A 13,446-nucleotide genomic window follows, 5' to 3' on the forward strand; every position below is an offset into this window, starting at 1 on the left:
CTAAACAAGGATTCAAACACAGAAAAATAACTCAACAACTGCGATAAATCTTGCTCAAAGGCAGCGAAAACGGCATGCCTTGCATGAATGACTAGCGGACAACTATGCTCAGAGTTAATCACTGCAGTAGCTTCAGCAGGACTATGCTGGCTATCATCACATTGTGATACGCAATATTGATTGCGTACTATGGAGCCGGCGCCGACAGCTTTCCGCAGAGCTTTTAGCAATGCTTTGCGGCGGGCTATCAGGGTTGCGGCGGTCTCGGCAAACCTCCCACGCAGCCCGGGCATTGCAACCGCATGGTAGAACTGGAGCGCTAGCCGGACACCAACAGCATCTTAATATTGGCCATGAACTATGAAACGGTTATTTATACCGTATACCCGCGCATCGGTGTGGCTTGGGGTATGGCGGTTCACCGCCAATGCCGCCTCATCTGGCAACGTCATTCTGGAACCCCAGCTGGAGGAACAAGTAAAGCAAAGGGAACGAAGAAGATACGATAGCAGCAGTAGGAATCCTCAGGGTCAGGCATATTTGTTGTTACTGTAATTTTTGTTGCGTTATTGTTATTGTAATTTATTGTTGTTGCTCTGTAATATTTATAAGAATAAATAATAAAAATAATACACACAGAGGACACTTTATTTACTCATCAATTATCCTTCGAATTTCAAAAGGATTCTCGTTTTCGTGCTCGTGGGCATCAAATCTATCGGAATGCATTCAAGAATTTTTAAAATCGCTCAAAAAAGCAGCGAAAAAAATTGCAGTGGGCAGGTCGCAACAATCGGCCAAAAAACATAAATTGTCCTTTTTCTCGAAAAGTACAAGGACCTAAAGGATGTCCTTTTGCGTGTAGGTAGTGCTCGTCAAGATCTTTCAGGTTATACCGTTCAAAGGACGAATATCCTTATAGGAGCTGAGAAAAACGGAATTTTCTGTGTACAGAATATGGGTTATATATGCTAAGTCCTTTGCAGGATCGGGACGAAATCGATGCCAATCGATGTTGCTTTAGAAGGAGTATCGACTGATCAAAGGACATTCCCATCGTCCTTGTACTTTATGAGAAAGCAATGATTTTGTGTTTTTAACCACTTTCCTTGCACTTATTGACTGAAAATTCTAAGTCAATGGGATACCTAGATACCCTATTATCTTTGGATGCAGATCGATGGAGGATCGTCCTGTGAGTGTCGCAATCCAAGAAATTTGTAAATGCCATTTGATTAATCCAATATATAGCTATTTTTCTATAGAGGATACGGACTGTGCAGTTTGTTTTTGCAGTGTACATGAGCTGGTTGTTGTAATTTTTGTTGTTGTCAATTTAAATTTATTACAGCGGCGCTTGGTACTAGTGCCACTTGCCTTTAAAGCGCTATTCTACTGCAAAAATTGAGTAATTGTATCAGGCGAACAGGAATCATCAGAAGGTAGCAACAGCCACCTGTAGCACATTACCCTAGATAAAAACCGTCAGCTGTGAGGAAATGTTAGCCAAGACAACAACCACATAACGCATGCGCTGTAGAAAAACATTCTATGTAGAAATCTTATCATTTTGTATCTGTTAATTAAAATTACATGCATTTGAGTAAAATTATTTTGTGTTAGAACTAATGCATAACATAGTTGGCAACTCCCTGCCATTTTTCCACAAATCCTATTAGGTCGGTCACTTGACTGTTGGGCGACATTTTCACAGCCACAGAGAACTTGCTCCAGACATCGCGATTAACTAAATTGGTGGAGCACTGAAAACTCACAGGTTGACGTCCACGCACTGGATAGCCGCTGAGCAAACAAGCCTTGTCATTGGGACCAAGGCTGCATTCGTAGAGTCCACGGTCATCATTGGGCAGCAGTTGATCTAGCTGCTGATCCATGCTGACTGCCAAAATCCATTCGCGCACCTCCTCGTGTAGATTGGGCTCGTTTTTGAGATGTATATCTTCGGGTAGCGGCACAGAGCTGGGAAAATCTGTGCTGGCCAGATCCGAATGATCCACCAAAGCGCCCGAGCCCTCCTCAATGGCCTCGCAAACATCCAAGTAGTGATTAAGCATGACAAAGGCCTCAGGCTCACGACCAGCCTCACGCAAGTCCATGCCGGCTTCATAGAAGCCCTTGTCCACGGGCAGCAGATCCGTGTGACGCAGCAGAGCGAGCGAGAGGCGCAAGGCAACAGGATGCAATGCCGGGAGCTGACGGCAAGCGGCACGTGTGGCATAGTAATGGGCAATCAGTAAAAACTGCTCCACTTGCGTGGCAAATTTGGATTGTGCGTGCTTCGAAGCCTGCAGCGCCTGCAGTAAATGCTGCAGAAAGTCGCGCAAACGCTGCCACAAGACGCCGCCTTCAGTTTGGTGCTCACGCAAAGCCAAACAGTCCAAGGCAATGCGCGTATAGATGTTGAAGTGCTCCTCGATAGCTGGTGCGGCATAGTTGAGATACAAATTCAAGGCGTTGCTGCAGTCGCCCGATCGGATAAGCTGCGCTGCATAGGCTGCCACATATTTCTGGAGCACGCTGGGATTGAGCTGTTGCGCCTTGTCCAGACAGCGCTGCCATTGACCCTGCTCCGCCAGCAAATCCAGTGCGCTAATGATATCTATGTCCGCTAGTTGTTCCACATTGCCCTCGCTTTGCAGTCGCGATTTTTGCTGCTGCTCCACATACGCCAACAGCTCCAGATCAATCTCCTTGGCCAGACGACGCGCTTTGCTCCACTGTTCAGCTTGTATAAACACATCCACTGCTTGCTTTGGCAGATCAGCTGCCAGATACAACTGAGCAGCGGCAGCAATTTGTTTAATAGCCAATAGACGTGGTCCCAATATCGTAGCCAGGTCCTGCGCGTCTTTGCCCTCCAGAAACTGATTGATAATCTCTGCAGCACGCAGCAGAGCGCGCTCCAATGTGGCTGCATCCTCTGCATTGGTGGCATCTATTTGCATCAGACACTCGGCCGCCTTGCGGAACTCCTCACGCTTGGCAAACTCCGCCGCACGTTGCAAATAGGCGCGTGAGTCCTGCGTCGCTGTTGGCTGGCTGCGTTGCTCCTGCGCCTGCAGACGACGCAAATCATTCAGACCCGCTGGATAATGTTGCTCCGCTATGCGCAGCGCATCGTCCAGCAGATTGGCTTGCTTGTAGTGCTCTATGATGAGTTCGGGATGCTGCGCACGCAGCATTAAAGCCTCGTAATCCTCAAAGTTGCGCATTTCCAGTGCTGCCTGCGCTTGAGCTAAGAGCAGCTCAGTGATAGCTTCAGGCAAATGCTGCTCGGCTATCTGCAGCGCTGCTGTCCAGTCGCCAGCATGCTGATACATCAGTATAGCCTCCTTGGGCTTGTGCGCCTTTAAGAACTCAGCCTCTGCCTGCTCAAATTTGCCCTCATCCTCCAGCGACATGGCCAGCTTTAGGTACACTTCGTCTGTGGATTTGCCCGCAAAGCGGCAAAGCTCCAGCGCATAATCAAACTGACCCGCATCGCAGGCAAAGCCCAAGGCAGTGTCCAGCAAGCCCAATTTACTCAGCAGCCGCACCGCGCTCTCCAGCGGCATGGACTTGGCCCACATGTAAGCCACCTGTTGGCTGGCGCCCTCTGTGCCCTGTTGCTGCGCCACACGATAGCCATCCTCCCATCTGCTGCTGCTGCAATACATATGCACTGCGCTCTTCCAATCGCCCGCGGCTATAAAGTGCAGCTCGGCGTTCTTTAGCTTGCCACGCGACTCCAGCTGACGTGCCAGATGCAAATGTGTGCTGTCCAGCAGCTCCTTGTGATAACGCTCCACCAGTCGAATCATGGAGTCATAAAGCTCACGTCGCTTATACATAGCGATGGCCAAGTCTGGTTCATTCACTGCCAGCAGCACTTTCTCCGCATCGCGGTACTTGGCTTGACTTTCCAGCTGACTGGCGAGCTGTAGAAATAGTTCACGCAGCTGCTCCGCTTTTAAATACTTTTCGCCTATGACATAGGCACGCTCCCACTTGCCATGACGATTGAGCAGCTCAATGGCCTCCTTGTAAAGCTGCGCGCGCACTAACAAGTCCTCGGCGCCCTCCAGATCGCCAGCAAAGGCTAAGTGACGTGCCAAGTCGACAGCATAGCGTTGTATCAATTCTGGTTCATCCAACACCTTGGCTATTTGCACTGCTTTGCGCCATTGCTTGGCACCGACGGCAGCCTCCAAGGCTTTGTGTGTGGCGCCTGCCTCTATGTAATGGTTGATGGACGCATCCAGTTGCTTGCGCTGCACCAGCCAATCACCCCATTGTTCCTCTAGTTCTGTCACTTGCTGCGGCGCCAGCACACGCGCCAGCTCCAAGGCTCTGGCAAAAGCGCCACCTTTGCGATACAGCGTTAGTGCCGCCTCGGCGCGTTCCAGACGCTGCGCCAGCTCGCCGGCCAGCTCATAGAGCTCACACTGCACCAGGCCTTCGGTAACTTGCAACATCAGCTGCTCCTGCTGCAGCAGCGTGGGCGTCTTCAATGCCAATCTTGCTGCACGCGCCGGCTTCTTCGCCTTGAGATACAACAACATGGCCTGTTGCAGTTCACCGCTCTCCTCCAGCAGCTGTGCCGCCTTCTCTGGCTGCTCAGTTTCCATAAGAAAATCCATTTGCTGCTGTTTAAGCGCTGGCAAGCCCACATAACCACGTCGCTCCGCCAAGGCCACTGCCTCATCCCACATGCGCAGTTGCTGATACATGCTCAGTGCCGCCTCCAGTTGTCCTTGCTCCAAATAAATACGCTCCGCTGCACGCAAATCCGCGCCCAGCAGAGCAAGCTTGGCGCGCACTTCAGCGCAGTTTATGCCCGGCGTGCCAGTCAATTGCTCATAGTCATCTGCCTCGCGTATCATTTCAGCCAGATAGAACGCCTTGGATACATTGCTTAGCGCTGCATAGCAACGTTGCGCCACTCGTAGATTGCCCTCCTCGAGCGCAATGATCGCTAGGTTATGCCACATGGCCTTGGCAGCAGGCTTGTCGCCCAAAGTTTCCAAAAAGTGCACCGCTCTGCCAAAATCATTATCATTGACGGCTGTGCCAAATTCCACAAGACCTTCGTCCAGCTGATAGCTATGCTCGCTGGGACCATCCTGAGAGCGAACCACAGTGCGGCCCTGCAGGAAGTATACAATTTAATTCCATGTAAATTTCAAAAATAAAATTAAGCAAAAACTTTTCACAACACGTGGTTCTTCGTTTTCATTTAATATGAGCAAACTTATCGGATCGTAAGAACGAGCAGGCTCTGTTAGCTTACAGTGTGACCCCGATTAATTTCAAAGCTGCTTGTTTTTTATCGAAATCAGACAGGGTGCGCAATAATCAAATGATCGAGCAGGATCTGTTAGCTTACAGTGTGAGATTCGATTAACTTCAAAGCCGCTTGATTTTAAATTTAAAATTAAAATTATTTGAAAATCTATTCCTCTCAAACGTAATTCATTTTGAATGAAATCTCTTTATGTATATTTGTAGTCAACTTACATGCTCTCGGAGCACTTCGATGGCCTCTCCGCGTACTGTTTGCATAGTCACATGCTCTGGGAGATCTATATTATACCATATAGCCAGATTGGTATTGCTTTGAGCTACAACCACATCACTCTGTGGCACCCACTGTACAAAGGATATATTGCTAAGCAACGTTTGCTTCTTGCCCGAATAATTATCCACCAGTACTAGGCGCAGTTTTTTATCCCTGAACAGCAGCTTGTGTGCCGTCTCGCTCAGTTCCAGCCAATCGATTTTAGTTTCATGATTGATCTGTCCGCTGATCATCTGGCTCAACAAGTCCACCACGCAAATGGTCTTGGCATCCAAGAGAAAGGCCAGCTTCTTGTTCTCTCTAGCATTGCCGCGTTCGTTAAGCCGCACCGAGATGACATGCGGATTAACAAATTCTGTGCGCACCGAGCCCAAAATGTGATTAACGCCGTATTCCACTAGACTAAGTTCGCCCACATTAAAGATTAGGCAGACCAAAGGGTTCTCAAAGTAGAAACGCTCGTGACGTCCCGATGCAGTCCAAGGCACTTCGCTGCTCAAATTGCGCGTCAAATCGCAGAGTATTAAGGACTCTTCGGTGCGGCCCACCAGAAAGTTGTCTCTGCCCATAATGCGCACATCATCGATTTCCAGTCCCAGCTGTGATTCGATGGTCAGCTGCTGCGTTGGCTCCGTCAGTGATCTGACCAGCAGCTGGCTTGGTGCTACAAATATCAACTCGAACTTGTCTTGCCATATAGTGCGCTTAAGCACCGATTCGTAGAGCAGCACAGCGCCGCTGACTGAACCCAAAGCCAGGCGAGCGCCATCGCGTCGCCAGAGCAATGCACTTAGCGTATATAGACAGCTGATCTCCTTGCTGGCACTCTCGCTCCAAGCGCTCTGTCTGGGACTCCAGGCAAAGATGCGTATGCGATCGTAGCTGCCAAAGGCTACGGCTTGTCCATTGGGACTGCAGGCAGCTACAGTAAACTCGCGCTCACCCTCGCTGCGTGAGTAGTCAAAGCAGCGCAGCTGACGACCCTAAGAGCAGAGCATTATAAATTGATTATAGTGCGTATAGTTGCGAGCTCACCACACTATCATAAAATACAATACGCTGATCACAGCCCGCTGCACAGAAGCCACCTTGTGGCCAGGCCAAGGCAAAAGGCGGCACAGAATGCTGCACCACGCGTCCCAGTGGCTCTGTAGCTTCATCCGTTAGATAGAAACGTATTATAGTGCCATCGTTATGACCGCTAAGAAAGCCATTGCCTTTAGTATTGGCCGCAAGCGAGATGCAAATGCTGTCGCCGCCATAAAGACTCTGGGACTTGTTGCTCTTGCAGTGCAGAGCGCGCACTTTGCCGTCCTCCAGACCTGTGTTAAGTATAAAGCGCATTAACTCAATACTATAAATAATTTGTATTGTTATTGGCATTTACCAGCTATGATGGCGCCTGTGCCCAGCCAAATGAGCGTTGTCACTGCACTTGCTTGTGGAAATTTATTGCAGATAACCTTCTTGTCATTCCACGTCTCGCCCAGCTTGTAGACATACACAATGCTATCGCTTTGACCCACTGCCAGCTTGGTCGAGTCCGGACTAAAGGCCAATCCACGTATGACATAAGAGTTCTTACCATTCGCTGCATTCGCAGGCTTTGTGCTAAACTTATCACGACGCTCGCCAGCATCATCGTAGAGCAATATATGACGATCGGCAGTGGCTATGGCCAGCTTCTGTTGATTGGGTGACCACGCCAAGCCAGCAATGCGCTGTATGTGCTCCTGCAATTCAATCAATAATTAACACATAGAAATAACTTGAGTTAGACAAAATGCATTTAAGTTGCTTATTTTATTTTCTAGAAGTTATGAGTAAAATTGTATTGATTATTGTAGTTTTAATCGTACACACTCTATATTGTTTGGCAATACGAATTAAATATTACAATTGTATTTAAAAACTTTGCTCAATTTACAATTGCCGCTGGCAGCAACAATTTGTACTTTGCCAATCTTCAATGTATTTACTTTCAATGTTTATATTATTTTCAATATTAAAATTTTAGTTTTTACCTGTCCTTCCAGCAGTGTACGCAAATATTTCAACTGCATTTTAAGTATAAAAGTATCTTTACTAAATTTAATTGCACCACAAAACACAAATTTTCAGTTATCATTTGTTTGTGCCAAAGACAGTTGTCATAGCAATCGACTGTACCCCCACCACCCGCACTCCTTTTGGTTGTCTAGGTTTTGGTTTTGTTGGTGTTTTCTCCGTTTCTTGCTGTTTCCGTTTTGTGCTTTCAATTCTAAATAAAAAAGGGCTTTTGTTTTGCGGAGCTTTGCAGCAGCAGCAACAGCAACAGCAACAGCAGGTGCCGGGCATGCCACAGGATGTGGCAGCCTCGACTAGCGCTTTCGCTGCTTGTTGCTGCAGCCGCAGTCACTGCCAAATGAGGGGTGCGTTCTGCTGCACTTCACAAGAATTAGCTCTGTGCTGCAAGCTGTTGCTTCTGCTCAGAGAGCCACAGCTCAGCTTGTTGCCCTAGTCCAGGCAGCGAAAACGCGAGAACGCGGCAGAGAGAACTCACACAGGTGTGCAGCGCATAGGATTTATGCCTATTTTTGGGGGTTGTTGAAAATTGCATACATACGCATTTTTTGTAGTTTAAAGGCTGTGCATAGAAACGAACGGATTGTGATTTCACTCTAGAAAAAGATTTTAAAATAGATAGATAGCTAGCAGCTATATAGCAAAAAATAAAAACTATAAAGTTCAAAAATATCAAATTTTTAAAAATTGGTGGTATAATGAGTCTATCGAAATGCATCGATCAATACACGATCCTCACTGGTGATCGATCCAAAATCAAGGATATTATGGTCAACCGTCTAATCGAATGCGGCTGGAGGGATGAGGTGCGTCTCGTTTGCCGCGATGTACTTCTCCAGCGGGGCTCGAGCAAAAGCATCCCAATTGAGCAATTAATACCAGAAGTGACTGCAAGGGCACGCACACTGGTACCAGATGCGGTGAAAAAGGAACTATTGATGAAAATACGCAGTATTTTGTCGCAAGAGAATGCAGAAGATAAGGCAGATGGCGACGGTGATGGCGACGGCGAAAGCGACGACTAGTCTCTAAACCATTTACATATTTAAGTTCATTTACTTTTAATTACATTTATGATTTTAACAAAGAACACTTTGATTATGTACAAAAAACAACTCTACCAAAAACAATGAACAAATCGACCAGTTGGCCGCAATTCAACAAACACTTGTTGACTGCAATTCCCCAGATTTCGGCGTAAGCCAACAATCTCGCTCGATATAGTATGTATACTAGATCGCCAAATAAACGAATAGAATGTTGTTCAACACTGTTATTGGACGGCCTATTTGAAATGAGATAATAGAGAATATATATATTTCGTATAAGATTTTCGATATAAATTGATTTGATAGTTGCATAGCCGCTTTAAATTTAAATATTTTAAATGATGTTTAATGTTTTCAATTTATTTGAATAAGTTAATTGAATAAAGTTTATCATATTCATTTTTTGTATTTCATTTATTGCCCATTTACGAAGGACTAAAATTGTTAGTATTAGGACATTTAAATAATTCATATACATTTATAAATACGATTAATATGTGATTTTCTTTCAATTGGACTCATTTTTATATGATGGACACCATTTATATATGAATATAACATATTTAGGGCATATTTATTACAGATTCTCATTATTAATTATGTATCGCTTATTAATCGCTTTAGAGCGATTAGGCACGGCCGTATTAATTATTATTAGTAAGTAATCACTTACTTTTCGAATCATCGCAACTAACAAGTTGAACTGCCTGCTGAAGGCAGCAATAAAGTGAATGTATATGCTAATAAGAAAAATCTACTTTTATTATTAATTAATACAGACTCCAATTTGTTTCATTCCCACATTTCAAAGCTTACAAGTATATACTAATCGAGTTATTACATTACCCACAAAAACAAGTGTAAAACTGTGTTTACAAGTTAAGAGTATTAAGGTTGCGGAGCATCGCAGCAGCGATCGCCTAGTGGAGGATAATATGGGCAGCGTGCATAGCACCTCGCAGGTGAACAAGATTATACAGCTGCTGGCACAGAAATATTGCGTGGAATCGCGCACGAGCTTTGAATAGTTGTCGAGGATTGTGCAAAAGGTTAAAGCCTGTCGCAGGTGAGTCTACAAGTTAAGCCTTCTATACGATCTGTTTCTAATCTATATTTCTTTTTATAGCGAACTGGTTGTCTATGATCGTTAGCAGCAGGATCAGCCTAGCGGCCGCAGCGCAACCGCTTTAAGCGCTGGCGGCGATGGTAATCCTTCAAACAATCGCTGCTATGGCTGCGCTCTGAAATTTTGACGCATCGTCAAAGCATTTCTTCGCTTCTCTTTGCTCAATTTGCCAAACCGGATCGATATGGTGAATTTCTGCAGAACTTGATTCTAATTCAATTATATAAGAAATCGAAGCATTTTTTATGCTGTTTAAGACCGGAACGATATGGTTAATGTTTTAACTTCATTGTAACTCAAGATAATTATATATGAAATCTACAAATTAGCAATTCTAATGCAATTTATTATCGGTGATTATTCACACCTTAACTTACATTATAAATAGCATTGTTTTTATTAAACAGTTAACACTTTACCATAAAATGCGTTGGCTATACATTCTCCTGAGCTGCTTGCTGTTGGCATCAATAATCGAAGGCACCCCAATGAAAAGTATTTACTACAGCTGGAACTATAACCTTATACATATCTGCAACTAATTGATGATTGATTATTTCAGTACCTCCCTGCTGTTATAAAATTCCAGTATGCAATGCCATGTGTCCTAGAATCGACAAATAGCACTACGATGAATCCAAATTAACAATCATATTCCTCATGATGAGGTTGCGACTTCCATTTAAACTTCAAGCCATGCAGTTTATTAAATCTAACAATTTTTAAAACTTAAAAGTGAAGAAATATGTACGCAAAAACTTTATGAATTGAATAAAAGAATGCTTTGTATATTATGGCATGTCGACTGATGCCGAAAATTTTAAACCAAATCACATTTAAATTTTCAGCAGGGTGCGGTTTCAAAGCTTTTGTTGAACTGCTTGTTATATTTAAATTAATATACAACATGTATAATATATACGTTCGTTTGTATAAAAGTTATAATTTTATTATACAGAAATTAGTATAATACATTCAAACAAACTGCTTTCATATAAATGTATAAGACAACACTTATAACAGTTAGTATTAGCTGTATAACAGTTCTATTGCAGTTGCTGAAGTTGTGTGCTGCTTGCCCTGCTTGGTTGCTTTGCCGCACTGCTTTTATTTGAAAAGCAACCCCCTTGAAACGTTTCTTTCGGAGTAGACGTAACTCAAACTCACCCCATTTCTCCTTAATTTGAGAACACACCACGAGTGAGAATCACATTCGCTATTGAGTGAAAACGAAGTTCGCTTTGCATTCGTTAGCCGAGCCGAGCGAATTGTTGATGCCAATTCGCCGCAGATTGTTTTGGGCTGTAAGCCAAGAAATCGTCGCTCGTGTAGGCCTAGGCTAATGTAGCGCCCATGAAGCGCAGATTGTGTGTGTTTCAACAAGGCGACGCATGTTTGGGTTGCTTGCCACACGGCCACACACAGTGTAGAGTGTAAAATAACGGCATGTCTCGCTCCGTATTTAGTACTTTCTTTAATGAGTTTCATTAATTAAAGCTACTTTCGTTGCTGGCAGCCACAGCCACAGCAGCGTCAGTTGTCTGTTTTTGTTTGTGTGTGTGTGTGTGTGTGTGCACATGCAACATGAATTTTGTCCTTGACTTTTAATGGGTTTATGACCAACAAGCGCTGCTTTCCCGCTGCTAATGTGCGCCGCGCAGCGCTGATTTTATCCCTAAGTGTGTGTGTGTGTGTGCAGCTCTCTGTGTGTGTGTGTGTCTCGGGTGTAACTCTAACTGTCGCACTCCAACCACAATTTTTAGCCTTGCCTTTATCTATGTGGCTAACAGAGTTGTTAAAGCGGATGTCTGCCGGAAGCTCTTGCGGGTGCCATTTTTGGTTATATGCATGTGTGTGTGTGTGTGTGCCACCTACGCCCTTGTCTTTGCCACACCACACAAGCTACAACTTTTTTTATTATTTTCGTGTGGTTTTTATCTAACTTAAAGCTTAAAACGTGCGGTCTCTCATTCTCTTATTCTTCCTCTTACCCTTAGTCTTGCTCGCTTGTCATTGTTTGCCGCGTGCGCGCATTTCCTTTGGCTGTTGCTATTGCATTTGCCACATCCTGTCTGTCATTTTGTTGTCTGGAACTTTGCTTCGTTTTGCTTATTGTTTTTACTTGCGGCGACAGCCAACTTAATTTGTCGACTTATTATTTATGTGTGTGCGCCTCTGCTCAGAGCCAAGTGCCAGTGGCTCAAGTGCTCGGCAGCTTCGCAGCTGCTCTGTCTAATGGCAGCGCTTGAGTGCTTAAGCTAAAACGCTAAGCCACAACACTCGCTCGCGTCTCGAGTCGAGTCGAGTCGCGGGCCAAATGCGCTAATTCAGCTTTAAGCAACAATCTGGTTAAAACTACCATTAAGCCGCCAGTTAAAATCTGCGCACTTAACGCTGCTAAAAGACTCACGGCGTGGCATGTGCGAGCGACAGAGAGCGCCAAGCACGAGCAAAACCAAAAGTTTTTCTTAAACTTTTACACACACACACAAGCGCTTGAAGGACTCGCGTTGCGTCCACGCAGCAACTGCAACAAGCTGTGCAGAAGGCACAAGAAATCAAATACAGTAAATGCCCGTTAAGTTGTTTTTTGAGTGCTGCTGACCAACTAAAAGTTACATAAAATAAAAACTTTTTTTATGGCAATCTTAAGCAAACAAGAAGCTGTGAATATCAGCTAACAACAGTTTTGAAATTTTCGAAATAAAAATAAATCAACTTAAAGCTTCAAAGTGCCTGCAACTTTTATAATTATTCATAGCTAATGGATCAGTGATTCATATAAAATATATTGTTGCTTGTATTTAATTTATTATTTTGCATAAGCAAATTTAAACCCAAAAGTAGCTGAGACAACTATTGTTAACAATTAGAAATTTTTAATTTGAATTTGAGCCCACATAATTTATTTTAAATTGTTATAGTACAAATAATCTTTATAAATATATATAAAAATATTATTTTGTATTGTATTTTAAATGACTCAATTGTGATTTCATTTGTCTATGCATTGAACTATTCCAAATTTGTTATATTTATTTTCAATTTGGCATTTTATACTCTTGAATTTTTTTTTCTTTTCGTTGCCTTTAGCGCGCTTTCACTGTAAAAAATTGTTGGTTGCACAAAGTGCGGCAGGAAGTGCGCGAAAAAAAAAATAACACAACCATTGCGAGTAGTGCTATGCATAATGAATAACATTTTCAAATTAGTTTCCGGTCAGTGGAGATTTCAACGCAGCCTGTCGAGCGCATTGGGTTATGGCCCAAGCTGGAAATGGTGTGCGTGGCAGTGGCGTGGGCGGGGGCGTGGTGGCTGTCGGATAGTTAGTTGTAACAATTTTACAATTCAATGGCAAAAACAAAAGGGCGCCCCACTAAAAGGGCATACAACGTGTTTAAATGTTGAGTGCACAAAACAAATTGTTTTTATAACTAAACGTTTTAAAAATAGCAATTTAATAGACACAGACTGACAGCAATCAAAGTGAGCGCAACAAGTACAACGAGCACGACTAGCAAATACGCTTTAATGTGAAATAAGTAAAAGCAGCGTATGCTTAGGTTTAGACTTAAAATAGAACGCATAACGAACTCAACTCATATATTTGCTTTAAAAATAGAATTGGC

At 44.0% G+C, this 13,446-nt stretch overlaps 2 protein-coding genes across 2 annotated transcripts; one reads left to right on the top strand and one right to left on the bottom strand.

The window, feature by feature from the left end:
- Positions 1–1,581: 1,581 nt before the first annotated feature.
- LOC108601172 (intraflagellar transport protein 172 homolog) lies at positions 1,582–7,641 on the bottom strand. Its single transcript, XM_017989105.1, has 5 exons — positions 7,603–7,641; positions 6,966–7,311; positions 6,614–6,900; positions 5,518–6,561; positions 1,582–5,147 (listed from the first exon to the last, which is right to left on the bottom strand). The coding sequence occupies exons 1-5, from the start codon at positions 7,639–7,641 to the stop codon at positions 1,626–1,628; spliced, it is 5,238 nt and encodes a 1,745-aa protein (XP_017844594.1). The 3' UTR covers positions 1,582–1,625.
- Positions 7,642–8,297: 656 nt separating this feature from the next.
- On the top strand, positions 8,298–8,728 carry LOC108599342 (enhancer of yellow 2 transcription factor). Its single transcript, XM_017986145.2, has one exon. The coding sequence runs from the start codon at positions 8,341–8,343 to the stop codon at positions 8,665–8,667; it is 327 nt and encodes a 108-aa protein (XP_017841634.1). The 5' UTR covers positions 8,298–8,340; the 3' UTR covers positions 8,668–8,728.
- Positions 8,729–13,446: the final 4,718 nt, after the last annotated feature.

Source organism: Drosophila busckii, chromosome 3L, assembly GCF_011750605.1.
Source record: "Drosophila busckii strain San Diego stock center, stock number 13000-0081.31 chromosome 3L, ASM1175060v1, whole genome shotgun sequence".
In the NCBI taxonomy this organism is placed as follows: Eukaryota; Metazoa; Arthropoda; class Insecta; order Diptera; family Drosophilidae; genus Drosophila; species Drosophila busckii.